At 45.8% G+C, this 18,946-nt stretch overlaps 1 protein-coding gene across 2 annotated transcripts; it reads right to left on the bottom strand.

Annotated features, from left to right (window-relative positions):
• Nucleotides 1-1,847: 1,847 nt before the first annotated feature.
• RCC1L (RCC1 like) lies at nucleotides 1,848-18,572 on the bottom strand. Of its 2 annotated transcripts, none has more exons than XM_038158435.1 (11): nucleotides 18,239-18,572; nucleotides 16,988-17,117; nucleotides 14,488-14,616; nucleotides 13,575-13,641; nucleotides 12,458-12,509; nucleotides 10,821-10,905; nucleotides 9,620-9,801; nucleotides 8,122-8,206; nucleotides 6,911-7,084; nucleotides 5,458-5,570; nucleotides 1,848-3,962 (listed from the first exon to the last, which is right to left on the bottom strand). In XM_038158435.1, the coding sequence occupies exons 1-11, from the start codon at nucleotides 18,554-18,556 to the stop codon at nucleotides 3,885-3,887; spliced, it is 1,413 nt and encodes a 470-aa protein (XP_038014363.1). In that variant the 5' UTR covers nucleotides 18,557-18,572; the 3' UTR covers nucleotides 1,848-3,884. The 2 variants fall into 2 exon arrangements, with proteins under 2 accessions (XP_038014363.1, XP_038014364.1); XM_038158436.1 differs by having other exon boundaries at nucleotides 5,485-5,570; nucleotides 18,239-18,571.
• Between the last annotated feature and the right edge of the window lie 374 nt (nucleotides 18,573-18,946).

Genomic DNA, 18,946 nt, shown 5'->3' with positions numbered 1-18,946 from the left:
TCCACTGCTTACTCTCATGATCAAGTGTTAAAACATTCATGTCAGACATTAACTGAGGGATTGTTAATATGGAATGCAGCCTTAATGCAGAGCACTGCCTCCAGGGTTTATTTCAGTAAAACAAAACCCCAAATACATCAACACAGACACAGCCACACAACCTTTACACTGCCTGCAACTCCCCACAAAAGCAAATGGCATCTTAAGGTAAATAAGAGGACTGAGGACTGGTGTCCAGACCCCAAAGACACTGGTGCCTTCTCCCACCAGTGTTTTTCTTACCTCACCTGCCCAGGCTCACCCCTTAGAGCAGGAGGTGCTGGGGCACTGGAGGGAGTTTCCAGCCCCTTGCAAAAAATGCTACAAAAATAGATTTTTATGAGTTATGATGAAGCACAGTGAAGTAATATTGTTCCAGGAGTATTTTGAATGCCAAAGGCTAATAATTAGTTCTCTGACTCATCGGTTTTTGAAGGATCCTGTAGAGAAAGTCTGTTGTAACACAGCAAGTGCCTAAGATAATCTTTGTTTTACAGGTGTTCATGTGTTTTATCCCCGCTGGGGCAGTCAGTCGGCTGACAGATGAGACCAGCCTTGCTGTGTGGGACTGCAGGGCAGCCCAGGGCCCATGCTGGATTCAGTTCTCCAGCAAGGAATTGCCAGGACCCCTTGGGACGATGGGGTGTGGAGTCCTGAGCTTGCACAGGTGCACTTGGGCCTGAACCTCTCCCCCATCCTTCCTGCAGCTCCTGCAGTCCTCAGCCACTGTGGCAACCCTGCTGGGCCACTGCAGTGCTTGGAGCTGTTCCTGCAAAGGGCTCTGCACCAGGGGACCATCCTGAAGCCCTTCTGGGCTATTTTAAGCCACACACCAGCACAGTGCTGATCTGAGGGCAAATCACTCGTGTAATCAATGCCAAATCAAGTAGGTTATTCTAGCTCTAATTTGAGCTGCTCCCCATGTGCATCCTTGGCCCATACCCTCCCTCACTGCAGGTATATTTAGGGATGCTGGTATATTTTAGGCTGTCTACTTTGCTATACTTTGAAGGACAAAATGATGCAAAGTTGCTTTGCAGCTCCCAATGGTGGTGACCTGAAGCTACCCTAGCACAGCTGGGCTCCCGTGTGGCCCTGATCCTGCAGGAGGAGCAGAAGCCTCACAGGTTGGATCTGCCTTCAACAGACAGGGGGTGTGGCAGGGGAGAGGGTGTCTTGATTTTCTGAGCTAACACTGAGCCACCAGCAACAGCAGCTCTCAAAGAACTGTATTTTACAAAGGGGAAAAACTGCTGCACAGCAGCAGCCAAAAGAAAGGAGTAAGAATCTGTGACAGGCAACCATGTAGATACAAAGGTCAGCAGAGGAGATGAGGGAAGTAGAAAAGCCAGGAGCAGGGCTGAGCCTGGGAAGAAGGGAGATGTGTAGGAAAGGCACTGTTAGACTTCTATTCAGACATAATAATTCCTCATTACCCTGCTCTACTTCATTGGCAATAAAATAATTTTCCCAACGTGAGTCTGCTGTGCCCATGATGGTAACAGGTCCCCTGTCCTTGTTCCAGCCCACATTTTTTCCTTCAGATTCTCTCTCCCTGTCCTGCTGATGGGGGAGGAATGACAGAGCAGGTTGGGGGGCACCTGGCTAAGGTCAAAATGCTCCCCCCACACTGTAACCAAAACATGGGTGAGTGCTGGTGCTTGCCAAACTGCCCTTGCTGCCACTAACCTTGTTTCCACCAAGAAACATGTCTGAGAATGCCCACAAGCACTACGATGAAGGCACAAACACTCCCACTGCATTAAGCCATACAACACCTCTATTTAGAGCTGAAGACCTCACTGGCATCTCATTAACACAAAGAATCTGCAATTTATTGCACAGCAAGAATGCAACACAAGGACTGCTCCCAGCTCTTCAGAAGGCCCAGCCCCAAGGTGCCCTGGGAAACAGCTGGGAATGAGAGCAGCTGAGAGCCCAGCACTAACCAGCCCACCTCAACAGCAACATCCATGAAAGGAATTGTTTGTAACACCTTTCTCCCCAGAGTTTTGGTACGTGTTTTCCATGGATTAATAAGCCTCCTCAAGCTGAAAGGGCAAACATACTCCCATAAGGCAAACAAGACATGCTTGGGCACTGCGAGTTGCCCAAGTTGCACATAGAATCAGGTGTAAATTAAAGCCAACCAAATGGGAGTTCAGAGTAGTGAAGGTCTGGCAGTTTCACAGCAGCCTTCTGTTCTGCCTCACCCACCCAGCAACACCTGGTACACAGGAACATCAACAACAACTCAAGAGATGTGTCTCTATTTCCATGTACTTTGGTTCACCTTTCCTATATTCTATGTAAACCCTTCAAAACTTATTTAATCAAGATAAAGTTTACACACTGAGTTCTGGTATAGAATTTCAGCTAATGAAGCCAGTATATGTGGTGTCCCATGGGGCCATGGGTGCAATGCCTGACTGCAACACTATAAATCCTGCAGGTATGGAGCTGGCTCAGCTGACAGCAGTGGTTTCCTGTCACACAACTGTGAACCAAAATGCTGCAGTTCAAATGCAGCAAATGCAGTTCAAATCCAATCAATGCATAGCAGATCATGCTCAAGAACATTCCTATTACTACTGATAAAGATTTTATAATCACTTTATTGAAAACCTACTAGCTTGGATTCCACCAAAATAGTTTGCACTAGATACTAGAAGTATTCCACACAGAGAGAAAAGACACAACTCTGCCTGATGCTTGGAGTGTTTCACAGGAGACAGTTTCCCACACTGGGGTGTGAGACTGGGTAAGTGCCTGCTACAGATACTCACAGCTGTTGTATCCCATCTCTATCAGCTTACTGCTACAAAGGCACCAAGAAATGAAGCTCTGCTTCTTACCCATTAAGACTCCATCCCCTGCTAGGCAATCCTGAAATCCCCAGCTAATTGCAACTGAGAGCCATACCTCTGAAAACAGAAAGGGTGTAGGGGATCAAAAAAAAAAAAAAATCTAAGGCAGTGATGTGTGATCAGCACAAGGAGACAAAAGTACCTGAGGGGCAGTAAGCACTGCTCACATCCATGCTCCATGCCTGAGCACTGATCTTGCAGGGTTTTGTTTCCAGCCTCCCTCAAGAAGCTAGACTGGCTGCTGTCACCATCCATCTGCCCTCTGCAGCACAGAGAGCCTGCTGTCTCATTTGATAGTACTTACCCCTGCAAACAGGTTCTCACTCTTTGAATGTGTTCCTTTGGTGTTGTCTTTAGCACTAAACAGAGAAGACCTTCAACAGCCCAGAGACACATCACTGCCTCCAGGCGAGGGCTGTGCATCCAGTCTCTGCACAGGACAACAGCCTGGGCACGGTGCAGCTGAGGGCAGCCACCCAGGACAGCTGTGCTGGGCTTCAAGACCTAGCAGGAGCACTCTTCCACATATTAGTAATTAAAAAACACCCAACTTTTCCCTTGAGAAATAGTTTGGCTCTGCCCAGCACTGACACTCCAGAGCTGGTGACAGGAAATGTCCATATATCAATGTCCTGTGCTGTAGATTTCATCCCATGCCAGTCTTCCTTAAGGGAGATGCTCTTCATCTCTGGGCACAGAGGGGCTCACCAGCTTGGGGCTGGGCCTCAGATCCTCTGGGAGCTCATCATGAAGGAACCAGAGCACTCCTTGGATTTCCACACTCCTCAGGGAATGTGCTTCCTTCCTGCAGCCAGGCCAGAGCACTCCAGTGATGCAGGGATGATAACGCACCCAGACACTGCCATGGCTGTCTCTGCTCACAGTCACTTGGCTTCATAAAATGAGTTTTCCTTTCCAAGAAGCTTGTCACCAAGTCCCTGCATGGCCCTGGTGCAGGGCTGAGACCCAGCAGCAGCTCTAGGTGAAAGACCTGACCATGCTCACCATATGATCAACTCCACAGGCCACATCCACCACCTCACCGGGGACAGTCACCTGGGTGAAACACAGGAGAGGGGGTTATTTATCAGGCTGCTACTTCACACCTGCTATTTCCTATTTCTCATCCTCCTTCCACTCAACACGCCAGCTATCCCCATCCATTGGGGATTTGTACCAATGCAAGTGCCAACTTGAAAGCACAGACAGAGCAAGATTCAGCAGCAGGCAGGCTTGTGCACTGAGCTGTGAAATACTCCTCTCTTTCCTTCACAGAAGCACATAAAGCTTTGGAAGGAGAGAGAAGAGCAGGCTCACTAGCAGAGAGGAGATTGGAGCCTCAGCCCATCTGTTCAGCAGCAGAAGCAGCATGACTGAGCAGAGCATAATCTAGACATTAGGAAGAGGATCTGCCCAAGCACCACAGGGATTTCCCTCTTCTTTCATCAGCAAGAACTGGAACAAGGCAAAGGCTCAACTCGGCCTAAGGCAGTTTGTGCTTTGATGCTGAGAGCAGCTCCTCACTCCTGAAGCTTATTCACTTAAAACTGACTTCAAACTTGAGGAAAGCAGAGTCTAAAAAGCAAGCTTTTCCTCAGAGGCAAGAGAGAGGACAGCAGCTAGTTCTAGGGCAGGAGGTCACAGACAAGGATCCTGGCACATCGCCATAGTACTGTCAGACAGGAGCTGGCTGTGTGAAAGAGCATAACCCCAACGTCCACATCTGGGGAAATGAATTCAGAAATTCCACCCAGCCACAGCAGTGTGATTTTAGGCAAATGTTCCAGAGCTGGTCTGGTTTTGTTCATTTTTAAACAAAGAAGAAAGCATACTACAGAAACACATCTACTGCAAGTTCAGACACACAGGGACTCCAGGGTGGTCCAACTGATCACCTCCCTCATCTCCTACTTGGCCTTCATGGAGGCCAGGAGCATGTGCTAGGCTGAATGCTGAACTCCAGAACCAAAGACTCTTCTACATCCACCGAGTCTGGCTCTCAGAGCGTCTGGGAGCAAGCAGTGGAACTGGAAGCACTGTGAGACAGCCATGAACACAGCTGAGGAAGGATCTCCTGGATAGCCTGACAGTCAGTGCAGTGACCCACCACCACAGATGGGAAGGAAGCCCACCACTATGTGGACCTGTAGCCACTAAATGTTCACCTAATTTAGGTGAGTAATGATTTGGACAGATGACCAATACTGATGGTTTTCTTTACAGCACATACAAACAGAAGAGCAGGTTAGAAGAGGAAGGAAGAGAAAGTAAAGGTAGCAAGCAGATGATGGTGGACAGGAAGGAGATAAAAACTGCTCAGATGTGGTGGCACAGCACCAGATGCTGTTTTAGGATTCAAAATCATTACTGGCATAGCAGACTAAAACATTTACTGAATACCTCCATTCCCAGGCTCCACAAGGACCTCTGGAAAACAAAGCACTTCTACAGTCATCCTATCCTTCCACTCCTTTCAGAATTGCTCAACAAAACCACACAGCAAATGATGGTCCTTGCCCTCTGGATAACAAAAACTAGCCAAAGAACATACTCTTGGCCTAAATACCATCATCCTTACTCTCCATGGGAAATATTGGTCTTCCATTCTTCCAGTTCCCAGGCACCCTCTTAGATTCTTCCCCCACACAAACAGTTCTCCTCTGTCTACACAGGAAAAAAAAATAGAAAAGAACAGAGTCATTAAAAAGGAAGAATTCTATTTATGATGCTGGCAAATGTGGCTACAGGGTTTCTGGGAGTATACAGGGTTATGCAAGCAGTATGACAGCTACCAGATTTACTTCAATGTACAATAAATGTACTTGTGTTTGGAGAAAATGATGCCTAATGAGCAGGAAAAGAAACAAATTCTGTGCACATGTCTTTGCTTCCCCCTCTTACACCACCTGCTTTGGAATTTTATTTGAAGGAAGAGTGCAGCAGCAAAAATTCCAGGGAATCATTTGTGAAGTGAATAATTTGTGCTGAAAGTTAGACAACTGCAGTTGATCTGTATCAGCTACCACCAGAGCAAATCCAATAAGCAAAGCAGTGAGATCTGTCCCAAGCCTTCACCTGGAGACTGCTGATTTGACTGTCTGAAAGAAATGACCTTCTAATGACAGCTAGGGAAAGGCAAAAATTGGTGTTCAACAGAGTTGAAGAGTTTTGAGCTCCTCAGGAAAACACACAGATCTCAGAAGTGTTTGGATCAGCTTCGCAGCAGAAACAACCAAAACAAAATCTGTAACATAATTTTTATGTATGATTAACAATTTAATCAGAACACTGCTCTAACTCATTCTGAATAAGGGGAGCCCACTTACAAGCACCCTGCTACCAAGCTGACAGTGTCACATATTCTGCTTGTCCCAAAGGACTCAGCCCTGGCATTTTTTCCTGCTGCCAGCTGGATCTCTGAAACTGCTGCCTGATGGTAAATGCCTTTCAAATTTCAAACCCTTTGAAGGCTGGGAACCCACAGAGGGTGCACAGAGCACAGTGTCATAACCTTTGCATATTAAATGCTTGGGTCTGCCCACCTCAGGCTGCTAACTCAGTTGACAGAAATGCCAAGAAACTAATATTTAGGTTCATTTAGACTCAGTTTTAGTTTGTTCATTGACCACATAAATTTTCTAAACTGCTTAAGTGCAGAAGACTGACTCATTCTATACAGGTAAATGAAAAAAATCTTCAGGATTTTGTGTATGGGAAAAGTTTTTTGTGTAAAGACAAATAACACTTTCTTAATTAAAGCCTAAGTTAACACAAAACATATGCCAGGAACCATGCTGACACCTGTAAATGTGCTGTCTGGCTCCCTGCTGCTGCATTCCAGTGTGCCTTTAGTCTCAAGAAAGATGGGTGCATTTTTTGGGGTGTGGGCTTTTGTTTTGTTTTGTATTTGTTCTGGTTTTGGTTTGGTTTTTATATGTTTTTTTTCTCTTCTGCCAATAACACAGCAACATGACCTCTCCATGAGAGCAGGATGAGAAACTTACTTGTAAGGGCTGCAAATTGGCTGAGTCCACAGCGAACATGAGCAACACGGGTGTCTGGACTGAAGTCTGACCAGCCAAAAAGGCTGGGTGGGATCATCTCTGGCACTGCTGTCTCTATTAGGTTTGGTCCTTTCCCAAGAATTCCATATCCCCAGACAAAAACATTTCCTTCTTCTGTATTACAAGAAGAACACATTCTGTAAGAAAGTCTCTGTTTGTGAAATTCATGCCCCAACCAAAAGTTAACCAGAAACACAGAGATATTTTCCTTTCTTCCAACTCAGTCTAACACTTTTTGATTATTTAAAATCTGCAAATAATGCATTCCCATCCAAATGCCTCAATCTTTTCCGAAGCTATGCAAGCAAATCAAGCCCCCTAGGCAGAACTTTCATGGAGAGATAATGCCAACACAAGAGTGAGCTGGATAAAATACTACTGACTGATGGGGCAGAGGTTGAGAGTTTATTATCATGGCTTTCTTCTTTGATGCATGCCCAAACCAGCACCTGGATGTCACTCTGTCTGGCATTCTGCCTTAAGTTGGGTGCCTGGGAAAGGCAATAGTTGCACAGCATAAAAAAGAGTAAATTTCTATGGCAGCTAGCTCTGGTCCCTTCATATTAGAAGCTCTGGTCATCACAATACCCCCATTATAAATATGAACATCTTCATGGAGATAATCCTTCAAGAAAGTAATACAATCCCCTCCCTCATTCCTTCATGCAGCAACCCTCCAGCTATGCTCCCCAGACACAGACAGGCCAAAGAACAGTCACTAAGGACCTGCTGCACATTCACTGTTCTCAGAACTCTCTTCTTCCCATCCTAGTTCATTATTTACAAACATATCAGGTTCATAAGGAGTCTGAAGGGCTCTACTTTCTCTCGTGTTGCCTTACTTCCTCCCTATAGCCATACTCATCATAGGCCATACTCAGTATGACCAGCAAAAGAGAGAAGAGCAAACAGCTGCCATGCTCTTACTCTAGTCTGCAGAAGCACTCACAACAGCACACACTGCAGCAATGCTCTGCACTAGTGAAAACTCCTCTAGCACATTCTTAAATCATGTTTCTCAGTCTCCCGGTTCTCCTCACAACATACAGTATCTCCCTGTTTCCAGAAAACAAGATACTTGTTTGATAATGTTACAACCCACCTACAGCGCAGCCTTGCACCAAAGTGAAGGATTCCAGCAGTGAACTCACCCGTTAGCACAACATTGCCCGTCCCTCCACAGGCAGCCTCCTTTACCTTCCCAATCTTGAATGGCAAATGCCTGGGAACATTCACCTGCACAAGATTGCACAAGAGTTGTTAGAGACAAGGTAAACTACAAACTAGACACACATCTTAATCTGTTCTCTAGTTCTGGTTAGAGCTGACATACACTGGATTCCTGATACAACCTTTACTGCCTGAAGAACAAAATGAGTGCAAGTCCCCAAATTAAGAAAAAATCTACACGAAATTCATTAAGGTGAGGACAAGGTGGAAAAGGTTACCTACTAGAAAGCTTACATGCATGGCAACAAGGCTGAGAATGACTAATAACTGCTTCTTATCCCTGGCTTTTAAAGTCAGACACAATGGGCAGGTCAATAGGTGAGCATGTCTTCAAGTCTTCACAATGGATTAGATCACTAAAATTCAGTCTGCAGTGGCATTTTTGAACATACTAGGGAAAAATTACTTAAAGAAAATGCCACTTATTTGGTACAGTCCAACACAGCATACATACACAGCTTGACATATGTGAAGAGCAATCTTTGATTTCACAGCTCTGCTATTCTACACTTGGGACTGCATCTATATTTTAGCTCAGATGCTCATTTTTGGCAAATGTGCTATTCATCCATTTCAGATGCCACAGACCTCCATCACACACCCAGCCAGGAAAACTGCTACACTGCATAATCTTATTGCTGTCCTCAGGCCTTAGGAGTCTCAGCCTTTAGCCCCACACTAAGGTTTCACCAGGAGAGGCACAGGAAACAAAGCTTTCTAAAATGTTGCTAAAGCTAATCTAATAAAATTGTCTGCTTTTAGCCTTCCACCAAGAGTAACTTAAGTACTAATTTCGTGACTCCATTTCCTAAAGTAGCTGTAACATGAGACCAAAGGCCTTATTACCCCAGTAGTACAATGCCTAGTGTGAAGACAGCACTCTACCAATGCCCCATGTAAGTTTGCTCAAAAAAATCTTTTATCTGTGAGACACTGGAATTTGTTTAGGACTCAGTTATAAAACTACTAAGGATGTCCATGAAAAATTCACCAGCATACAAAGTTGACTGGAAGGGACTTCCAAGGGCCATCTGGCTCAGCACTAGTACCACCTGAAATCCTAGATTAGCCAGGCAAAAAACTAATTCCTGTCCTGAAATTAGCAAAAGCACTTGAGCTGGGTCTCAATTTGGTGCAAAGTCCATGGGATGGAGAAAGAAGAACATGGAGTTCTTAGGCTAACAAACTGGGGTGAGGTGACACAAACCTCTGCCTATCAAAGTGGGGAAATTTACTGCCCCCAAAGCTACACAAACATGTCAGACAGGTTGGTTTTGTAAGCTTATGCAAAAAAAGCCTGCTAGTGGTGCTTGTATCTGCTGTCAAAAGAATCCAGAACAGGGAGAAACATTTAATTTTTAACTCTGTGCCCAGCAGCTCAACTGAAACACATAAAAACACATCCTCAGGTCAACTGACCTGTGTGGTTTCTGTGACAGAAGCCAACTGCAAGTATTCTGAATTTCCCCAACCAAAGACATCTCCTTCATCCGAAACAGCCAGGCAACAGTCCCCATAGGAAGAGACCTGGATAATGTTTACTCCAGCAATGTCACCATGCAGCTTAGTAGGAACACTGGTGATGTTATAGTGTCCAAGACCTGAAAGGAAAAAAAGTAGAGATTATGAAGAATTTTTCCGCTGACACACTTTTAATGCCTGCATAGGACCATTTTTGTCATGCTATAACAAAATCACCCTTCCTCTGAAATGAATCTTTCTGTCCATACTGCCTACTGTCCACCAGCTGCAACAGACAAGCAGCCACAAACACCACCTCCCCTAGCCAAAGCCACCTCTCTGCAGTACACAACAACTTGATACAATCACACCCTGAAGAGTCTCACATCTCTTGTCTGCATGGACCAAAGTGTTTGAAGAACAATAACCAAGCCAGGCAGGTATCCCAACAGGGATGAAGTTTCACAAACTGGCTGCATCCTGTCTCCTGCAAGGAGAGCCATGAGTGACAGCACACTGCAATCAGTTAGACAACAGCAGGGGAAATGGCAAAAAAGGCTGGGAAGCAAACATTTTACAGGACAAAATGCTGCCTGGAAAAGAGACCAGAATGCAGATGACAGCTGAGTTATGCTACATTGGCACAAAAGAATCATGGGAAGAACTCAGCTTTGAGAGCAGCAAAACAAATAAACAGTAGGAATGACTGTGAGGAGGAAGCTCTCAGCAGCAAAAGCCACCACAAAAAGGGCCTGCCCAAGGATCCCATGCTAAAACATGCAACAGCTACCAAAGCACTCGTCAGTTCAAAAGAGCAGAACAGACCCCAAAACAAGAATCAGGAAGGCAAAGCCACCCCAAAACTGAAGAGCAAAGCTGCCCATGTCACTTCCACATCCCCTCAGAAGCCTCAAACAGATGATACACTCTCTTCTGACTGCATGCTTGGATTGCCAGGGTGGCATCCTAAAGCTCCTCAAAAACTGAACTGGATTGTCTCCGTTTGGTTACACAAGAGTACTGGAAACATCTACACACAACTGGAAACATTAGCAGCCCCTTTCTGTCCACACATGCATGAGAAATACACAACCTCTCAATTAGGACAGCTTGCTATATGCATTAATTCCCTGAAAAGCAAGCTAAGCTGAGTTCCTACCTGTTTGTCCATCAGCTCCCCATCCACATGCATAGACTGTACCTTTCTTGGTTCTAAACAGACTGTGGTCCTGCCCACACACAACCTGCACACAAACAAGAAGGCAGTCAGGAAAGGTTACATGTTCAGACTTGATTTAGCATTACTGACAGATAAATTGAGCAATGAACCTCTATGATGTCCATCAGCTCAGATTTTGACCTCTTCCTCCTGATCATATGGCTCTCAAGAAAGGGAAGGCAAAAAACCACAAGATACAACACAGAAAACAGCAGAATTTTCTTTATGGAAAGTGATGCTGCAGTTGAATTGTTCTAAGATCCAAAACAAGGAAAGAAAGCTTGATTCAGCAGTGCAACACAACAAAAGCAGCAAAGAGTAAATAAGAGCTCTCCCTTCAAAGGATGCCAGCCACATAATTATTGATGCCAGCTACAAACTGCTATGGATTCTTTGCCATGTAAGTGCTCAAGGCACAGCTGTTCTCAAATCTATATTTATGTTGAACTAGCCATCATGTCTGCCACAGGCTTGGCAAGAATTAAAGTCAAGGAAAAAGCCATTCAAAAGCAGACATTAAAAATGAAACAAAGATTAAAGGGATTTAATAAACAAGTTAAGAGAGTGACTGCCAATATTAAGCACATGACTGCTGTTATCAAAGTACTAACAGGTAGCAAGTATTCAATCCCCCTGGAAAAATTAAAACCATGCAAAGTCCAAACAGAAGTTTTACAAGCCTAATTCAAAACAGTTTTAGGATGAACCACGGCACAGTCTCATCAGGTGGGTGTAAATTCATGACCCTTCCTTGGAACCGGAGCAATATCTGTCCCTGTATGGCTACAGGGGCACAGACATACCAACAAACTGCTCCTGTGCCTGCGACTGCTGCAGCCACAGCAGGTGTTTCTGCTGCCCTGCAGTCCCTTGCCCTCCTAGGAACCTGACCTACTGCTGGCTAGTCTGAGTGGATGGTTTCACAGCTCATTTCTGAAAGGGCAAAGACAAAATTTAAACTCCTAAGCAATATAAAAGTGACAAAAGGGAACAAGAAATGATGACAGGAAAAGAGCAGTGGAGTGGAGAGCCCAGAAGGAGACACAGTACTCTGAGTGTGGCTGAGTAGAGAAGAAGAATCATCTCCTGCACCCGCAGGTAACAGGGTCCTAATGCAGCCCAGAGTATCATTAGCCTCCTCTACAGCAAAGCACATTGCTGGGTCATGGTCAGCCTGGTGTACCCTAAGGCCTTTTCCACACAGCTGCCTCCAGACAGTCACCCCTAGCCCATGGTGGTGTCTGAATTCGTTCTTCACCAGCAACAGGACTTGGCCATTTCCACTGCTCAGCTTGATGAGGTTCACACAGGCCTACTTCTCCAGCCTCTGGATGGCAGCACCACCCTTCAGTTTATCAGTCACTCCTCAGAGTTTCATGTCATCTGCTATCTGCTGAGGGAACACTCTGTGATCCAGATCACTAGTGAAAATGGAAACAGGACTGGTAACAGATCCCTGGGTTACCCCACTTGTTAGTGGTTTCAACTCAGCTTCGAGCCAGTGACCGCCACCCTCTGAGCCTGGTTCAGCTGGGTCCCAATCCATTTTCAGGACTGAGCTCAGATGATCCTCTCACCTGGACAACTCTGCTGTCAAATTCCTTCAGCTGATGAATGAGATGGCTTCCACTGGACACCAAACAGCCACCAAGAAGAGAAAAGGCAACACAGAGGATTTCAGAAGACTGCAAAAAAACACAAAGGTAAACCTGCTCTACTGAAAGCCATTTTATTACCACAAGTAGAGAAATTTGCTTGCATGTAGTTTCACTGCAAAATACCTGCACGAAGAAGGAACATAATCCTATATTCTCTTATTTAAGAACTGTCATTTTTTAAATATAAGCTCTTGTGACTGGGGGTAGGGGCAACCCTCAAAGACAGTCCCTGGACTAGAATGAGCAGAGACACTACATAATACTGCAGTACCCATATAAACACTACACCTAGCTAGAGATAAACCAGATATCCCAGAGCACAGTGTAATGCTAACAACCCTGGCATTTTTTCACAATACTAGGAATTATCAACAATCCAATAACTGACTTCCAGTATCAAGACTAACAAAAGCTACCCAATTACAGCTATTTTCTCAAATTTTACAGACTAAACGTTGTGGATCAGAGACAGAGCAATTTTCGGTCCTACAAGGGAATCAGAAACTCAACATATTCCCACTATTCACTTACTCTATCCTACAGAGCACTTTGAACCTATGCTTTGTGAGACCCACAAAAAACCCAATGAAGGAAAAGCACCACAGACTCAGAGGCAGTTACAGCAGAGACTTAACAAGAGGATGCCTCTTTCACAATTAAATGGCACTTCTAACATCCTCCAGAGCAGCACATGTACTCAGAGCAGCTAAAGGGAGAAAGCCCAACTACTAACACCAATTACCTCAAGCAATTTATGAAGGCTGGGTTCTCCCACTATGCCCTGCAAGAACTGTCCCATTCTGACATTCTTTTGTCTCTTGTGAATGTTGTCAGTAGAGTGCTAGTGCCCAGCATGGATTCAAAGTCAGGCTGTTTGTATGATGCCTGCAGGACAAAAGCTTGTTCTCAGACTCCTTAACCTTAAGTGGCATGCTTATACTACCAGACCTTTTCCACCTTCAGGTTTTTCTGCAGGGCTGTTTTCATGCAGTTATGTTTCCAACAATAAGAAAGTTCAGGATCTTTGAATTCTCACCTGTAAATTTCATCTTCAACAACCTTCCGGCCACACTGTCCATAAGAATTGTTTCCCATTGTGAAAACTGGAAAAAAAAATTATAAAACACACTAGTGTTATTACTGCCCAATCCCCTGAAAGCCTCTTTTCAGGTCCTCAAAATATTTTCAGGCAGTTCTAAGTCTGAAAGGTAGAGCACAGCAATGTAAAAATTGGCATAAGCTTTTTTCAAAGTCCATTTGAATGAAAGTGACTGCATCAATTTCCACCAACACCACCTGGCAGTATTGTTGCAGGCACAGCAGCAGTACCTGGAGCCTGCTGTCTGTCACAGTTGGGAACTGCCTAGTTCATCCTGCCACTGTCAGAGAGACTCTGAAACAGATCAGCACTCCCACAGGAGTGGGAATCAATGAACCAACCAGCTCACCCACCCAGACACTGCACTGGATCACTCGGTGCAGCACTGGAGCCACTGCACCAGAGAGTTCTCAGAGATGTGAAGAGACCATTCACAAACAGGATCTTCTCTATAAAGGACTACTAATTAATTAATTGTTTTTATAAACATAGCACTCTGGGGCTTAAAGGGGAAGTAACACAGGAGTACTGGCATAGTCACCCAAATCTGCATTCAAAAACACATCAGAGTGAACAAGACAAACAGCCTGCCCTCAGCCAGGCCTGGGGCTAGAGAAACAAACCTGGTAGCAAAAGCTCCCAGGGAGCACAACTTGAGCCAAGGGAAGCTCATGGCTTTCCCTTGCAGAACCTGTTTGCCACAAAGGCAAACAGCTGCCCGCATCCCATTTACAATGCAAACAGCCCACTTGGGATACAGTTCTAAAGGACAGAAGACTCTTTGTTTCAAGCTTTTAGTAAAAGCATAGCCAGGCACCCACAGACATCACCAGCACAAGCAACATTGTACCTCCTTCACTGTCTGTCAGGACCAGGGAATGGGCTCTCCCACAGGACACTTGCAAGACTCGAGTTTGCTGTGGTTTCTCCAGTGGTAATGGAATTGGAGATGGTTCCAAGACATATTCATAGCACTTAGCTTAAGGAAGAAAACAATTTTAAGTCAGTAGCTTCCACAAAGTAAATTCAACAAACATTTGCTGATCCTGTTGCACATTCACACACTCACTTCTGCTTTGATATAAATGCAGACAATTTTTAGAAAGCCAAGACACTAACCAAAGAGGCTGACAGGGATTTATCACAGAGGGAAGGAGAAGGTAAAAGCTATGGAGATAGCTGAAGCCAATAATCACTGCCTAAACAAAAGTCCACCACAACTAGAGAGTGAATGTTATTAAGGCTTCGGGTGCCAGAATTGTGAAACTGAGGCTTTCACCCACAGGTTCAACCACTTCAGTGAACACAGCTGCATTACTAAAGCTCAATACCACGCACAAACATTCTGTGCAACTGGGGATATTGCAAACAAGGTACAAGAGCAACAATCACAAAAATATATCAGGAAAGGTGAACAAAAAAATCTTAAAGAAAAGCACTTTTAGAAATAAGGAATGCAAGAAAGACTAGCTAGGCTAAGTCTATAGGGAATAAGACATCTAATGTTTATGAAAAATGACATACTGTACTTTAAAAAGATTTAGCAACCTGAAGGACATGAACAGAATCAGTTACAGTAAACTGGGGGAGGGGGGGAAAGAACAGCAAACTCTAATTCAATACTAGGAAAAAGTTAAGAGGAGACTAAAAGCCTTGATATCAAAGTCACTGTAATAAGTGAAATCAAATCCTGGAGGACCCAAAGCAATATTGCACACAGGCAGCAGTGCTTTACTGGTTCTTGCTGCCTTCAATAAAAATGAAAACTAAAAAAAAACAACAACAAAAAACCCCACCTAAGATTTTAAAAAAATTTAAATTAAAAAAATCTACACAAGGGCTTTTGCAGTAAGACACTCCTGGATGTGAGGACAGGCAGCTTGCCAATGGTGGGCATCTGCCATGCAATAGAGCAGGAACTTCAAGACAACCAACTCTGCCTAGAAAGACCTGGAAGTCACAAAGCAAAATAACCTTTTCCTCACTCTGTTCCCTCCAGCAGAAAGATGCTGGGATCTGTAGTAACAATCACTGATAGCTGAGGGGATTTGGAGAAAAGAGACAAGAGGTGCCTAAGGAACAGGGGGTGAGTGTGAAACATCAGTAGTTTAGATGCAGCCATCTAAAAGTCAGAAGGCTGCAAATTCCCTTGGAAATGAAGCATCTACAGCAACACTGAGCTGGAAGCAGCAGGCACCAAAGTCAGTCTGTAAAACAGCAATGTGCAACACATCCCAAAGGAAAGCTTGCCTGCTGGGACATTAAACATGAAGCAGTAGCCATCCCACTGATCTCCCCAAACACACTCTCTTACTTAGCAGGGCTTGAACTGCACGACTATTTAACCTACTTCTGGATTCTCTGACAAAAATAATTTCCAGGTCAGATGAAAAACAAGGTAATTACAAGACACTCCTAAGACATCAGCACGTACACAAAACCCAGCAAGAGCTGTAACCTTTAAAAGCAGAAGTGAGCAGAAGCTCCTGCAGCCCCTGCATTTTGCAGCTGCTGTTTAAGCACGCCCTTGCTGTGTGTACACACTCTTACAGAGCTACCCAGTGTGCCACCCCAAAGCAGCACCATTGCAAACCTCAACATGCTGCAATTTTCTTTGGCTTCTCCACCAAGTTTAATCTTCTGCCCATATCAGACACACCCTACCTCGATGGATTACACTCTTATACACCACAATGACAAAAACTGCTTTTATCCTGATTTTCCTCAACTGTTTATGGAGGAATGTCTGTGCAGTCAGCCCTTCTATGAGGCAAGTTTGGGTTTTTCCTGTCTTCAGTGGTAGGTGGCAATGTTCTGCACAGAAATAGCCTTCTTAGAAGAGTTTGAGAGCCTGGTGTAAGACAAAATGACTGAAAAACAAGTTTTTCCTTCAAAATGCAACCGATTAAAATAATTTTAAAACAAACCCTTCAGGAAAACCCCACAGACTGTATAAAAAAACTCTAGCTGGGGAGGGAAGGAGGACTAAAGGACTTTAGTTTATAAGTGCAAAAGCAACAGAAGTGAGCAAACCATCCTGCCAAAATGCTTTTATTAACTACACTGTGCCTACTATCAAACTATAGAGTCAAACAAATTAACCAACATCACACTCTACAGAATAAACAGCTACATTCCTATCCAGATGAAACTAATTAAGTGCAGTGTGCAGAACAGAGGCACACTCTGACCAATTACAAAGAACACCAAAACACAGATAAATTTCAGAAAAAGATCTGTTGCATCAATGCCTCCTGATGTTTTTAACAGCTCCAAACACATGAAGATTCCTGTACCACAGGCATACTGCAGTATCACCCTGTAAGTCTTTCAAACACTTAAATCCTTACTTTGATCTCTTCTGCTCCTCTGGAATCCAAGCTGGGAATCCTTGTTGAGCCCCATGCCCCACACTTTGGTGATGTCTCTGGTATTAGAAGCCAGCAGTGTGAATCCATACCCGCAGGCAGCAGAGGATATCTTTGAAGACAGACAAACCCCACACCATTCAGTTAGAAACTGTGGCTTAGAAAACCAAGTTTCACTCTAGGCTACTTGTTCATCAGCATACATTCTTCATCAAGCTACATTCACATGCAGCCCAAATTCATGGCACGTATGGTCTTGCAAAAATTATCAGTCTTCTGTGATAAGCACAATGGTGAAAACTCAGGTCCAACCATTCTGCCTTAAAAGTTTTGGTTTTGTGTGCATACATCTTTATTGCTGCATTATCTTGGCCCCATTCAACACCACAGAAAGACCTGTTTGCTGACCTGCATCAGCAGATTAAAAAAAATAAAGAAGGTACAGAGATATTAAAAGAATAGCATGTTTTACTCCTTTTGAGCAAAAAAAAAGCCCAGCATGAGAGCCACATGAGGAGCAGCTGTGGTCACTTGGTGCTCGGCCTGGAGAAAGGGAGACTGAAATCAGATCTCGCTCGGGTCTGCAGCTGATCCCGAGGGACCAGGGACAGGACTCGAGGGCAGCTGTGCCAGGGGAGGTTTAGACTAGAGATCAGGAAAAGGTTCTACCCCCAGAGGGTGGTCGGGCACTGAACAGGCTCCCCAGGGAACGGCCACGGCCCCAAGGAGGGTCCGGCCTCCCTCTCAGGAGCAGGGTGGGATTGCTGGGCTGTCCCGCGCAGGGCCACGAGTTGGACTCCACGATCATTCTGAGTCCCTTCCAACGCAGGATATTCTATGAACGCTCTGACTTTCTCTGCACTCGAAAGCAGAGCACGAGTGAAACACGTAGGCAGAAGAATAACATGATTTTCTACACAAGCCTCCCGTCTGCCAGGTGCGAGCAGCCACGGAGCCCCTGGAAGAGGCCCATTTTATCCGGCAAACGCTCTTCACACCCTGGCTCTCTAATGTCTCTGACAAAATTACCAATACATATTTTCTACACTATATGCTGCTGCAGTTAAAACAGTCATCATCCCAAGCGATACCACTATATCGATAAAAACCACTGAATCACGGCAAAGCCTATAACCCCGATCCAGTAAGGCCGTTTTCGGCTGTGCTCAGCCCTGACCAGGCTCCGGAGGCCTGGGGAGACACGCTGGCCCCGCCGCCCCGGACCGGGCCCACCTTCTCCTCCGTCTCCAGGCGGTACGGCGTGGGCTGGATGCGCCGCGGCTTCTTCCAGCCCGCGTCCGGCTTCACGAAGCTGGGGATGCCCAGGGCGCCCGAGTAGCTGAAGCCCCACACGAACACGCGGTCCTTGCGCCTGGCCGCCTTCCCCGCGTACTGGAACACCGGGGCAGCCTCCTCGGCCTCCCGCAGCTGGCGGGTGCCCGGCGGCCGCGCCGGCACGCACAGGCCGCGGCAGGGCAGGCGCCGCGCCAGGCCCGCCATGGCCGCCCTCAGGCCGCCGCCATCGCGCAGCGTCAGCTCCCCTGCGCGCATGCGCGCGGCCGCCGCGCGCTTCTCTTAAAGGGGCCGCACCGCCCTCTGAGGGGAGCGTCCGCTCCCGCCCAGACCTTGAGCCGTGTCTGAGCCTACAGCCCGGCCCAAAGTCACGCCTAGACTTACCCCCGACCTAGACCTAAATCTGAACACACCCCCAGACCCCAACGTGAACTTAGACCCAGACAATCAAAACTAAAACAGCCAGGCACGAAGCTACAGGTCGACCCAGCGCCATCCCAAAGCCAAACCGAGATGGCCGCCGGGGGCAGCCCCGTCCGGCAGAGCCGTGACAGGGCGGCTGGGCCGGTAACCAAGCGCAGCCGTCCCGCCACACTCTGTGTGTGAACACTGAGTGCTCTCCACACTGAGCCCTCGCTGTCCTCTCGA

This window comes from Motacilla alba, chromosome 19 (assembly GCF_015832195.1).
Source record: "Motacilla alba alba isolate MOTALB_02 chromosome 19, Motacilla_alba_V1.0_pri, whole genome shotgun sequence".
In the NCBI taxonomy this organism is placed as follows: Eukaryota; Metazoa; Chordata; class Aves; order Passeriformes; family Motacillidae; genus Motacilla; species Motacilla alba.
The sequence above is the reverse complement of the archived record's forward strand: the minus strand, read 5'-3'. Positions and strand labels throughout refer to the sequence as shown.